A 13,195-nucleotide genomic window follows, 5' to 3' on the forward strand; every position below is an offset into this window, starting at 1 on the left:
TTTTGTTTGCATTTAGTCAACAATAACAAATTACCACTCAAGACATCATGATAATTTTATGGTCTTATGATTGTTCTAAACGGATACAAATGATAATTGTACATCACATTTCTGAAATATTTTTCCCAACCTCAATTCAGAGTCAGTTTAATTTGTCATCAACTTGTACCCACATCAATTATGGAACTACCTGCATAAAGAAAGTACATGTCTGGTTTTAAATTAGAATTCACAAAAGCAGCCAAGAAATCGAACAACTGTGTTGTTGCTTGAACGTTCGATGTGACAGCGATGATGGTGCAAGATTGGAAAAAAGTGAAGATAATTTGAATCACGATGGATTTTTAATGAACAATAAATATGCAAATTTAGATTTTATTACCTCTCTCATTACCGCTACCATTAAAATTATTAAAACAAAGAAAGAGAAATATATAAGTTGCTGGGAATGCACCACAACTTTATGTTTACATATTGTCAGCTGGACTGGCATAGATAAATTTGATTTTATTGCCGATCTGTAATTTTTCCTCAAATAGTGTATTTACCTTGAACTTACGCCAATAATATTGTAAATATTGTTTGGTTACCTTTATTATTGGTTATCGCATGGAGACCTAGGGTAGCCTACCAATAAACATCACTTGGAATTCAAGGAGGGATTTTCACATCGGTTGTATAAGACTATCCCCAATTTTCAGGGGAAGAATTTTAGGATTTAGGGTGGTCAATTGTGAAAATATACAGTAAGCAAATAATACAGTAAAGTATAGTATAGATTAGATTTTCTTTCTCACGCGAAAGACCAAATATGAAAAGAGCAAACCTACAAATAATGAGGGCAAACTGTACCTATTTCTATCAATAAATTTTTACTTTCCTCCCAAAACGAATTTCTTTATTTGAACTCAACTTTCTTATAAAAGATATATAACTTCAGGGTCAAGGTTGCCAGGGTGCTAACGGGCACTAACAATAATTGTGTAAACATTTACCATTAAAAATAACCATATGATTCTTTAAAACATATTCTATAATCCAGCACTTCCTTTAATCCTGAAATAATTATGGGAACAAGCTGAAATTAGCTAATTACAATTAGATTCAAGACTGCCAAATTGTTACTAATAGAGATGCAGTCAGCTATGGCCTTAATTTTCTTAATTGAACCATAAGGAAAAACCTACATCACCTCACCTTCCATACAATATCACTCATCAGTTGGAAATGAAAACTGTACTATACAAAAAGTTTTCATAATTCGGCCCTTAAAACTTCATTAGTTTGTACGATCTTAATGTAACGTTGACTCATGCAAAATAGGAATAGAGTAAGACAGGACAAAAAAAAATTGAAAGTAAACTCAATTAAAACTTGGGAAAATATCTATATATTACACTTAATATAACTATAATACTGAACAAAAGTTATCCTAGTCCCATTTGCCATTTATTCCAAAGAACCTCCAAAGCATTTATATTGCCTCTCCCTTAAAGTTGATTAAATGTCGATGTCTACCCGTGAACTACGAATTTCTAATTTTCTTTCCTTGCAACTGCGTCCTTTCCTTCTAATTAATGACAAACACATGCATAGGAGGAAACAGAATAGTTAGACAATGACGAGAGGAAATAAAAAGAAATAATAAAACTGGATTCATATGGAGAAAGCAATTCTGAATTGCTAATACAAACTCAGCTATTCTCTTAAAAATGCTTATGGTTGCAAGGCTATCTAATAGTTCATAAGTACAAATGAGCAGACAGTCCCCAATAGCTCTCAGATTTCTTATATCTCATAGAATTTAGGATGGTTATGCTAGAGGACATTGCATCTTCATTTCCAGCCCAATACCATTGATGAGTTTGCAATAATGATAACTATGCTTAACTTTACAAGGGTAATATATTTTCAAAGCTAGAAGAAATAAAAAATTTATAGCAAATGAAAAATTGAGAAATGTGACTGATAATCATTACCTCCAGTTGTTGGAGGTCCCTTTAGCATACTAATCACTCCTTTCCCATGGAATCCTGCACCTCTAATGAGCAAGGCTTTGGTGCGTGGATGACGCCATGTTATAACAGGAACACGATTGTGGCGGTAGCAACGTGCAAGGCGGTGGAGACTATCATCACTGGTATTGGACGGTACAGACAACAGGGCTGGGTAACTGGAATAAACAGAGAAATTCTGTGAAAGGTTCAATAGTCCACACAAAATCACTTCATAGAGTAGAGGCAAGCAATGATATTATTTTTCTTGTTACTCCTAACAATGCCTCCCTGTTTAATGAAACTCAAATAGACCAGTAAATATCATAAATTTTAAGTAATTTGTATTTTTCCTAATAGTACTTACCTCGAACTACTTTCTTTGGAGTATCTGGGATCTCCTCCCAACCGACCAGAGTTTTGTATAGTTTACCCTACTCCCGTTTTCTGTGGGGGTCAACCTCAGGTGGAGTGATACGCGCCCTGAGGCTAACCCCGGGTCAGGGAGCATGCTTTCTCAGGTCTCGACCTCCAGTAAGTTCTTGGTAGCTTAGGTTCTTAAGAGGTCCAGTAAGGCACTCGGGGAAGGAAGGGTGGGCCATTACCCGAAAGTAGTTCGAGGTAAATACTGTTAGGAAAAATACAAATTACTTGAAATTTGTGATTTGTTCCAACACGGAGTACTTACCTCGAACTACTTTCTTAGGAGACTTACACTTTAGGAGGTGGGAGTGGCCTTATAGACCGAGAGACCGAGCTAAGCATAATCAGGGGAACCTAGATAGGAGGCCAGGTTCTGTTGCCATTCATGAAACACGGAAAATAGGGAAAAACTTCCCCAAAAAGCTCTATCTTAGTGTCTAAGTAACTCACCTTTGCAAGAATTCCTAGGAGACATGTCCTTCCGATGATCGTGTGTCTTGAAACAGGCTCAGGGGGACTACCCGAGCACATCTTCGATCGGAAATAGGGGAAGGAAGAACAAGGGGGTTAAGGAACGAACCTGTGTCTCTTGGTCTTACCATCCGCGGTTGTTTCTGGGGCTATGTCGTCAAACCGTTTGGAGCACGAAGATAATGGTTCCTATTGAGAATCCGTCCAGGGACTTCCTCGAATAGTCCTTTAGGTAGTGAGCCGTGAAGGTCGACTAATTAGACCACGTGCTAGCTCTCAGGATTTGGCCCATTGCCATATTCTTCTCGAATGCTAACAAGGTACTTAGAACCCTAATGTCGTGGGGCCTGGGCTTGCCCGGCAGGGGAATTCCCGCACTACTGTAGGCTCTGATGATCACCTGTCGCAGCCAGAAGGAGATGGTATTCTTTGAGATTGGCTTCTTCACTGGGCCCGTGGAGACAAACAGACTTTTGATATTAGGCTGAAGTTTAGCCGTCCTCTCTAGGTATTTCCTTATTGCCCTGACAGGGCACAGCCTTAAGTCCTTCGGGTTGTCCGAACGGGGAATTGTTTGTATTGAGAAGCCCTCAAACCTGGGATCCCACACGGCTGGATTCTGGGTCTTAGCTACAAAGGATGGTACAAACTTGAAGGAGGCCTCTCGCCAACCCTTCGAGTGCGAGACCTCGTAAGACAGTCCATGAATCTCCCCTACCCTTTTTGCTGAGGCCAAAGCCAGCAGGAAAACAGTCTTGAGGGTGAGATCTTTGTCCACGATGTCTTTCAGGGGCTCGAACGGGGGTTCTGATAACATCTTCAGGACCCTGGCCACATCCCACTGTGGCACCCTAATGGCTTGAGGGGGGTATGCCTGCTCGAAACTCTTGATGAGCATCGGGATATGCCTAGAGGCTCCCAGGTCGATGCCCTTCAGGAGGAAAACTCGACCTAACGCTACACGGACTCCCTTGATGGCCAAAATAGTCATGTTGACCATGTCCCTGAGATAGACCAAGAAGTCCGCAACCTCTGGGATGGAGGCCTTCAGTGGCTTGATGCTCCTGAAGCACCACCACTTAGTGAAAGTGGCCCACTTTGCTTGGTAGACCGCTGCTGATTAACGTCTTAGATACCCTGACATCCTTGCTGCTGTCTTCGACGAATAGCCTTCCTTCCTCAAGAGACGCTCAATAACCTCCACGCGTGAAGGCGGAGGGACCGAGGGTTCTCATGGAACCTTTGAAAGTGGGGCTGCCGGAGAAGATCTGGCCTGTCCGGGAGGGGCCAAGGTGGAAGACACACTAATTCCTTTAGATCCACGAACCATTCTCTCTCTGGCCACCAGGGCGCTACCAAAGACATCTTCAGGTTGTGGGCCCTCCTTACTCTGTTGAGCACCTGCCTGAGCATCGCGAAGGGAGGGAAGGCATAAACATCGATATTGTCCCAAGGGTGCTGGAAGGCATCCTCTAACGCCACTCTTGGGTCTGGCACAGGAGAACAAAACACGGGGAGCTGTGCATTCAGTCTTGTCGCAAAGAGGTCCATCACTGGCGACCCCTATTTTTGGATGATGACTTTGGCCCCTACTGGGTGTAGGGACCACTCGGCTCCTACTACTTGTCCCATCCTGCTGAGGCTGTCGGCCAGGACGTTCCTTTTTCCCGGAATGAACCTTGCTGATATTCTGATCTGCTCCACCTCGGCCTATTCCAGAAGTTCCAACGTGAGGTCGCACAACTCCTTCGATTTTAGTCCTCCCTGCTTCTTTATGTAGGCCACCACCGTGGCGTTGTCGCACATCAGTGCCACGGTGTTCCCCAGAAGTAGATTGACGAACTCTAGGCACGCTCTTCGAACTGCCCTCATTTCTAGGACGTTTGTGTTGAGCCTTCTCCTCGTCCGTCCATTTTCCTCTTGCTGACCTTCCAAGGAGGTGGGCACCCCACCCCGCTTGGATGCGTCCGTGAACAGAAGCATCTCGGGAGGGTCGGCTGCGAAGGGCATTCCCTTGAGTGTGTTCGATCTGCTGCGCCACCACTCCAGGACTTCCTTTGTTTCCGGGAGAACAGGAATCACTTTGTGGGGGGAGTCCCTCTGGTTCCAGAGCTCCTTCAGATTCCACTGGACCCCCCCTGAGCTTGAGCCTCCCCTGGGGGACCAATTTTTCCAACGATACGAGATGGCCTTTCAATCTTTGCCAGTCCTTCGCTCTCCTGGGCTGGTCCGACAGGAAGGGACGGAGGATCTGGTCCAAGTTGTCTAGTCTCTCCGCAGAAGGGAAGGCTCTCGCCAACCGTAGTCCAAGACCATTCCGAGGTAGGTCATCCTGGTGGAGGGTATCAGTTGAGACTTCTCCTGGTTGACGATGATGCCCAGGACATTGCAGAACAGCAAAAGCTTCGCGCCTTGCTCCCTCAGTACTTCCCTTGAGACTGAAAGTAACAACCAGTCGTCCAGGTACCGAATCAGGTGGATGCCCTGTTCGTGTGCCCATACTGAGACTGTTGTGAAGACCCTCGTGAAGACTTGAGGAGCTGCGGACAGCCCGAAGCAGAGGGTCTTGAACTGCAATGTCTGGGCACCCCATCTTACCCTTAGGTACTTCCTGCTGGAGGGGTGCACTGGGATTTGGAAGTATGCGTCATTGAGGTCTATGGACATCATGAAGTCCCCTTCCCTCAGGGACACCAGGACCAACTTCGGGGTGTCCATCTTGAAGTCGGTCTTGCACACAAACTTGTTGAGGGTTGAGAGGTCTACGACCGGCCTCCAACCTCCCGTTGCCTTCTCCACCAGGAAGAGTTTGCTGTAGAACTCCGGGCACGGCTCCTGGACTGGTTCTATCGCTCCTTTTGCCAGCATCGCCGAGACTCCCCCTTGCAGAGCTGTCCTCCTCAAGGGGTCCTTTGAAGCCAACCACTCTGCCCGTAGGTCTGGTATTAGAGACGGGGGATCCGCTAGGAAGGGTAGCCTGTACCCTTCTTTCAGAACTGTTACGGTTCACGGGTCTGCACCGTGGTCTTTCCATGCTTGCCAAAAATGTCTGAGGCATCCCCCTACCTGAGGCTTGGGCAGGAGTAGGGGCCCTCTCTCCCTATCTCCTTCTGGAGGAGCAGCCTGCACGCCCTCTCCTGGCTGCCGCGTAAGAAGGTCTAAAAGGACGACTGAGTTGACGATGTTCCCCTACGGGAGGGCTGCGAAGGTTGTGACCAAGCCGTCGCTGGGGTGTCTGTCCTAGACTGGCTAGGCGAGGCCCGAGGAGGTGGCGGAGCATCGGAAGCGGTCCTTCTGTGGATGGGTCTTCTCACTGACTGGGGTCTGAGATCACCCACGTCATTCCGGTTTCTGACCCTTTCCATTATTTCTTCCGCTGCCTTCAGGGGGAAAAGGGAATCGTCCCACAGTGGCAGGTTTCTCAGGGCTCTCACTTCTTTGTCTGGGATACGCCTGGTTATTTTGTCAAGGACTGTGTCCCTCCTCCGCAGGATCCAGTTGGCGGCTTGAGCTAGAGACTGGTAGGAGACAAACTTTAAGGCCCTACCTCCTAAGCTAATGCTCCTTCAGTAGGGCCTGATTCTCCGGGACCGAGAGGTACCACGTGGGACCGTGGAGACACAAGGGAAGGATACAAGTACCATATACCACGTGGAGACCAGGCGAGACACAAAGGATCGGGGACATAAAGAGTCGAACTGGGATTAAGAAGAGCGACGGGCTGTTATCGCGATGCGACCAGAGAACTTACTGGAGGTCGAGACCTGAGAAAGTATGCTCCCTGACCCGGGGTTGGCCTCAGGGCGCGTATCGCTCCGCCTGAGGTTGACCACCACAGAAAACGGGAGTAGGGTAAACTACACAAAACTCTGGTCGGTTGGGAGGAGATCCCAGATACTCCTAAGAAAGTAGTTCGAGGTAAGTACTCCGTGTTGGAACAAACATAAATTCCATTTGTGTTCTCAGCAAATGAAAAAGTCTTTACTTACCAGTAATTTTATTGCAAAAATTATTTAGAAAGAAACAGTACTGTACAATTAGGAATTTTTGTGGAACCAACTTCTCAAGTGAAAGATAGGAAATAAATGGATAATATAATTATGTAATTATCTTGAGACAGTTGAAAGGTAGTGTAATAATGCACTTATAGTTCAGAAAGATATACACATAAGGTAATATATCAAAATAAGGCAAGGTTTCTAAAACTCTTTCAATCCACACTTATCTTATCCAATTCCATGACAAGCTGGTTTAATTGCAGTATCGTGTGATTTGGATCACAACAAAAACACTACTTTGATTATATTTTTCTGTGCACATCTGCCACTGAACTGTAAACTTTAGGGTTGATGTATACAGAATGGTTTCCAAGCCTCAAAGGTTTGGGGATTATGAATAAGCTGATGAAAAAACCAGAGCAGGTTTAAGAATTATTTTATAAAATTTCAAGGAAAAATTTCACAATTTTTGGTTGAAAATCTCCCAGTTTTCTCCAGTAAGATCTTTAAGTCCAGCTGGCAACTCTTCCAGAATGTCTCCTAGATCAGAATCCTGTTATTCCACTATTAATAGGAAAAGAATTCCTTTACAACAATTCTAAGGCTGTCAAGGCAAATGGCATGAAGTTGGAAAATTAGGTATTCTTAGAGAGTAGTAAAATCAAAACATCACTTTGAATCCAGGTACACAATTGAACAATTACTTGATCATTCTTACATACATTCAAAACAGGACCCAAAATAGGGGAAAAAATTATGAATGTTTCTGCACCTCAGAGACTGTCTCAAACATTAAGGCACATTTTAGTTATATTCTCTTGATCCAAAAGCAGCAGAGGCTCCTACAGCCTCTGAAACTGCATCTAAAATTGCAAATTTTAACTTGTCAGCAGTAGCCACTAATTACCAGCTGGGTGACAGGGATGCACCCACTCCTTACTGGAACAATGACCAGTCACTTTGATTACGTCTACAACTTTCGGGGAGGTGATTGTGGGAAGTTAAAGGACTCGGGTTTGTATATTTTAGGAAAATATTTATTACTTTTAAAATTTGTGATTTGTTCCAATACGAATACATACCTTCATCTTTTAATAAAAGACTCATCTTTAGGTGGGAGAAGTTCCAAATTACCAAACCAGTTGGCTAAAATTTGAGGATTGCTAATCTTGGATCTGATAATGTACAGACAATAGCATCCTGGACTTCTCCGTGACAGCTCTTTAGCAGCATAATTTACACCTATGAACAAAGAGGAAGATCTGCCTTTCCATTCGTGGGTGATAAAAGGACCACGTCCACTGCAGTATCTGAAATTTTGAACGACTACTACTCTGCCCCATGAAACAGCCATCTCATTCCTTTCCCTGACAGGCCTTCCCCAACTGGCAGTGGCTGAACAGAATTGCCAGCCCTATCGTAAATGAGGGCCTCACCTACGTTTCCTTCCTCGATTCTGGTTCTGTCCCCTTCGCTGATAAAACAGCTGACCAGAAACATTGACTTTGCAGCCGTGAAGTCGTTCTGATCCGAATCCTATTAAGGAGCTAGATTTCTTCATCGAGAAAGATAGAGCTCTTTCCCAAATGAGGTAAAGAGCTAGCAAAAGGCTCTTGAGAACTTGTATCCCATACCGCTCAGTGCTGGGTACTCTTTTGGTCTATGCATGTGCCGCCATTGTGGAAGATCAATTTTTGTTTTACTTTATATATGAGAGAGAGAGAGAGAGAGAGAGAGAGAGAGAGAGAGAGAGAGAGAGAGAGAGAGAGAGAGAGAGAGAGAGAGAGAGAGAGAGAGAGAGAGAGAATAGGTTAGAACAGTAATGAAGGTCTTACGTGAACCTTTTTTTTTTATTAACTGCAGCTGGAGGCAGCGGCCTTTAGAGACTTCACAAAATAAGCAATAGCAGTTAAGATTTGAAGCTCATTACAATCAAAACTGGATTCAGTAAATGCCCTTTTGGAATTTGGTGCTGGCGTGTCATTACAGTATAGTCATCATACCTGTAGTAGGCTGGCCAGAAACCAGCCACCTGTTGAGATACTACCGCAAGAAAGTTACCAAGTCCTTTGACTGGCAAGACAGTACTACATTGGATTCCTCTCTCTAGTTACAGTTCATTTTTCCTTTTGACTACACATACACCAAATAGTCTGGCTTATTCTTTCCACTTTCTCCTCTGTCCTCATTCACTTGACAATAATGAAATTACCAAACAATTCTTCTGTGCTCAAAGGAGTTAACTACCGCCCTGTAATTGTTCAGTAGCTACTTTCCACTTGGTAAGGGTAGAAGAGACTCTTTAACAATGGTAAGCATCTCTTCTAAGAAAAGGTCACTCCAAAATCAAAACATTGTTCTCTAGTCTTGGTAGTACCATAGCCTCTTGGGATAGTTTTGCTTGACAGTACAGTTGGGCACACTTTTCTATCTTGCTTTACTTCCTCTTGTTTTCTTTGAAGTTGTTATAGTACATATATATAAGGTCTAATTCAACTTTACTGTTCTTGAAATATTTCATTTTCATTGTTCATAAAACAAGACAAAGTGTCAAAAGAGGGTGAAAGTTGACCAAAGTTCACAAATGACGTAAACAGCATACGAGTGAACTGTATACCGTGGGAGGTATCAGACTACCGAGTGTGGTTTCACCAACAAGGTTTGACTCATGATATAAGGCTAAATGATCCTCTGAAAGGATATGAGGGTAAAGAGAGATAAGTGTTATTTTCACTTCAAAGGTCAATGAAGTCCTGCTTTGCAGATGGTTCATAGGTAAGCTTCATTTAAATAAGTTGTGTGTAAAATACACTTCATACAACATATCATTATCATTACACTTAGTTTAAGTAAATGAATCGGTTCAATTTCTAAACATTAATAGGGCTGGCCTGAAAGATTAATCTTTTAATAAGGGACAAAGACAGGCACAAGATGATAAGAAAGCTAGATGATAAGAAAGCAAAAGAAACATATATATATAAAACAAATTAAATTAATAGAAAATGAAAAACCAAAAAATGTGAATACACTACTCCTCCATTGCAAAGAACATTATAAGAGTTAATCCCCTTATAAACAATTGGTATTAACATCTACGTAGCCTTGTTCAAAGGTCATACAATACAAGATAATAATACTAACCTTCTACACAGTTGATAATTAATATTACACGATGAGACTCTAAATTCACTTTTGTTTCTCTGAGGAACAGTACAGGAGTTGCTACCTAAACTACCTAAGCCAAGGCGCATGTAGTCTTTATGGTAGCTGCGTTCAGATAATTTCTCTAGGGTCTTATTATCAACCTCACGTACTCCAACCAACCCAGATACTGACAGCTGCCCAGTGGACCCATTGCTAAGTCCAGAAGCTTCCAGTTCGTCTACAACTGCAGAGAAAACAATTCAGTTTGTTAATGAAATCTATGTTATGTTTTTACCAAGAGCATGAAAAGAAATTATTCCTTAAGAATTGTTTTGCACTTACAATGCAGAATAACTTTCTGAAATGAATACCAATATGAATATAAATGTAATGAAATTGAAGCAGCTACAGGAATATATAAACACAAAAATTTATTAGTTTTTCAAGAGCAACATCTTATTTCTAAGATCTAAAGTCAGCTAAAATCTGGCAAGCTACCAATAGATAGACAAATAAGCAGTTACATTAAACCTTTCTTAACAAAGAACTTTAAAAAACTACATGATTGAATTTGTTTGCTAGCTTCTATAAAACAATTTGCTATATTCATATACCTCTCATACTAATTCCAAAGCATGAATTTCATTTACTTATGACCATAATAGCTTTGGTATTAATTTTGAAATTGAAGTCTCAATACACATTAAAACAGATGGCTCAAGTATGCGATGGTAATTACAAATTTAAAACAAATTAGTATGCTGTATCACACAGATTTCACTAGGTTTATCATTTAAGAAAAGGAATTACTTCAATAAAAAAAATCCTTGAAAATATGGGAGGGAGGGAGGGAAAGGGAGGGAGATGGAGAGAGAGAGAAAGAGTGTGTGTGTGTGTGTGTGTATGTGTGTGTGTGATCTTGTCTAACTTATTCTTACAACTCTCATGCCTGATGTACCCTATTTCCAGACTTTCCCGTCTCATCCTTTTCTATTACTTATAAAATTAGACTTCTCTATTATGAAAATAAGCGTTAAGGAAGCTATGGAAATATAAATTGATACACGGTGAGGATTAACTTACTCACTATAGTGTAGTCCAAGGGGAAGGTTTTCAAAGATTTTTTTTTTTTTACATCCTTAACTAAACAATTCCAACTGTTCCAATGATTTGATTAACTTTAAAATAGCAAAGATGTCACCATACGAACATCCAAAAGTAATAAAAGATATAAAATAATCCAGCCACCATAGCATAATGGGTAACTTTATCATACGTTTGGAGGGACAGTAGTAACTGATTATATATAAAACATGCTTTGCAAGGCTTCAAGGCCCATTTATCAACATTCTTAAAGTTAACAGGATTCTGGTTTGCACAAACATTCATTCACACGATAAAAATAACAATAAACCATACCTTACACATAATTTTTCCTTTCATAAAAACTAACCAATGCTTCTTATTAATGTAATCTAGCAAATAATTTTCTTAACTTTATTATAATAGACATGGCAATGTCTCTTAGTGGGAAAAGATCCTTAAAAATAGTAACAAACATCATTACCAGTCCCATGTTTCACTCATTCACTCTACAATAAATATCTATAAAAACTAACCATTATTAGGTAATGAAAGAATATCGATACAAATTACTCTAATTTATATATTCTATAAGGGAATAATTTACTTCTAAAGTTTTTGCCACTCTCAGAAACCTCCTTAAACTAAAGTGATTTCAAAATCTCACAGACATTCCAAGAAACAAGCCAGATTAAATCCTATAGTGAAACAAAAATGAAAGCTGATGGTAGAAATGAAACATCATATGAGGTCATTATGTCATGCAATGCAAGTAAAGATTCCTATAAATCCAATGCACCAAGTTCTATCATGTCTAATGTAAAGAGACAGTCATGAATGGAATAAATATTACATCTGTTGTCTCTCTGGTACTAAATATGACCTAAAAATATACAAAAAGGTGGTGTATAAGGAATCTGAATATTTTTGACAATATATTTTGCTTAACATTAATATTCACCAAACATTTTGGCGTATTATAATTATAAATTTCTGCTTGAAGACACTGAACAGACAGTGTTTTCAAGATGTTGGCTGATAATATCAAATTAAAACTTTCCCTTAGAATCAATCTTTCTAGTTAATATTGCACTGGCTAGTTCTCCTACTATGATAAAAAGTATTCAAATAAACTAACATTCTAAACATCATCTTTCAAATAGTAATATAAAACACAAAACCATTTAAGCTCATGTCACACAGATTAAATGATGAATAATCATTTCATAACATCAAGATGCTGCTAAAATCATCTTAGTACTCAATAACCTTTAATTTATAATGGTATCCTTTAAACCAACCTTTAAATCTACTCTCTCCTTTTCAAATAAAACCACACATTTTAATTATGTTTCAAGTATTAATGGCTTTCTCAAAAGAACACACAAAAATCACTTGGTACTCTATACTGCAAACAATATTCATAACTGCAACGAACATATCAAAACTAAGGAACTCACAACCCTATCAGTGATGTTGTGATGAAATACTATGGTTGTTTCCTATCTGCTTTTGTTAAGGCATTCTTTCTAATTTCAATACTGTTATACCAGTTCTACATTGTAACAGCAAACATACCATATTATAGAGCAATTTAAATTACAATGTAGAAATAAAAGCTAAAGTAGCATGGCAAAATATGCCAAAAACGATCTACTATGAAATATTCTTGATAACCCTAATCAGTATGATTACATAATAAAAAGTTCTCTTGGCAAAATCTGTTGTGTAAAATAGATATTACCTTCGTTATCAACTATACTGTAGTAGGATTTTACTATTTATAGAGGTTATCACAGAATAATGTCATATATCTATAAAACAGAATTACAATACAATCAATAGCAGCATCAATTTCTCTAGAAGAACTCACTAGGTGACAGTCTCCCACCACAGTCCAATTCCTCAGAACTGCGGCTGACTGGCGAAGTTACGCGGAGCAGCTTACACTGGCCTTTGTTACTTGTACCTAGGAAGCCATATCGAGCACCCGAGCCTTTGTTAACCAGGGACAGGGACAGAAATGTCTCTTGAATAAGAATGAAGTTAAAGCCCTATCTACCAAAGGAATAAAGAAAT

At 40.6% G+C, this 13,195-nt stretch overlaps 1 protein-coding gene across 1 annotated transcript in view; it reads right to left on the bottom strand.

Annotated features, from left to right (window-relative positions):
- Nucleotides 1–13,195, bottom strand: part of Sbf (SET domain binding factor) — a 219,630-nt gene that overhangs the window by 59,690 nt on the left and 146,745 nt on the right. Inside the window, exons 26-28 of the mRNA XM_068392627.1 lie at nucleotides 12,990–13,112; nucleotides 10,031–10,277; nucleotides 1,980–2,173 (exon numbers count right to left, since the gene is read on the bottom strand). Of these exons, the coding sequence (XP_068248728.1) occupies nucleotides 1,980–2,173; nucleotides 10,031–10,277; nucleotides 12,990–13,112 (564 nt within the window). The remainder of the gene's footprint in view (nucleotides 1–1,979; nucleotides 2,174–10,030; nucleotides 10,278–12,989; nucleotides 13,113–13,195) is intronic.

This window comes from Palaemon carinicauda, chromosome 1 (genome assembly GCF_036898095.1).
Source record: "Palaemon carinicauda isolate YSFRI2023 chromosome 1, ASM3689809v2, whole genome shotgun sequence".
In the NCBI taxonomy this organism is placed as follows: Eukaryota; Metazoa; Arthropoda; class Malacostraca; order Decapoda; family Palaemonidae; genus Palaemon; species Palaemon carinicauda.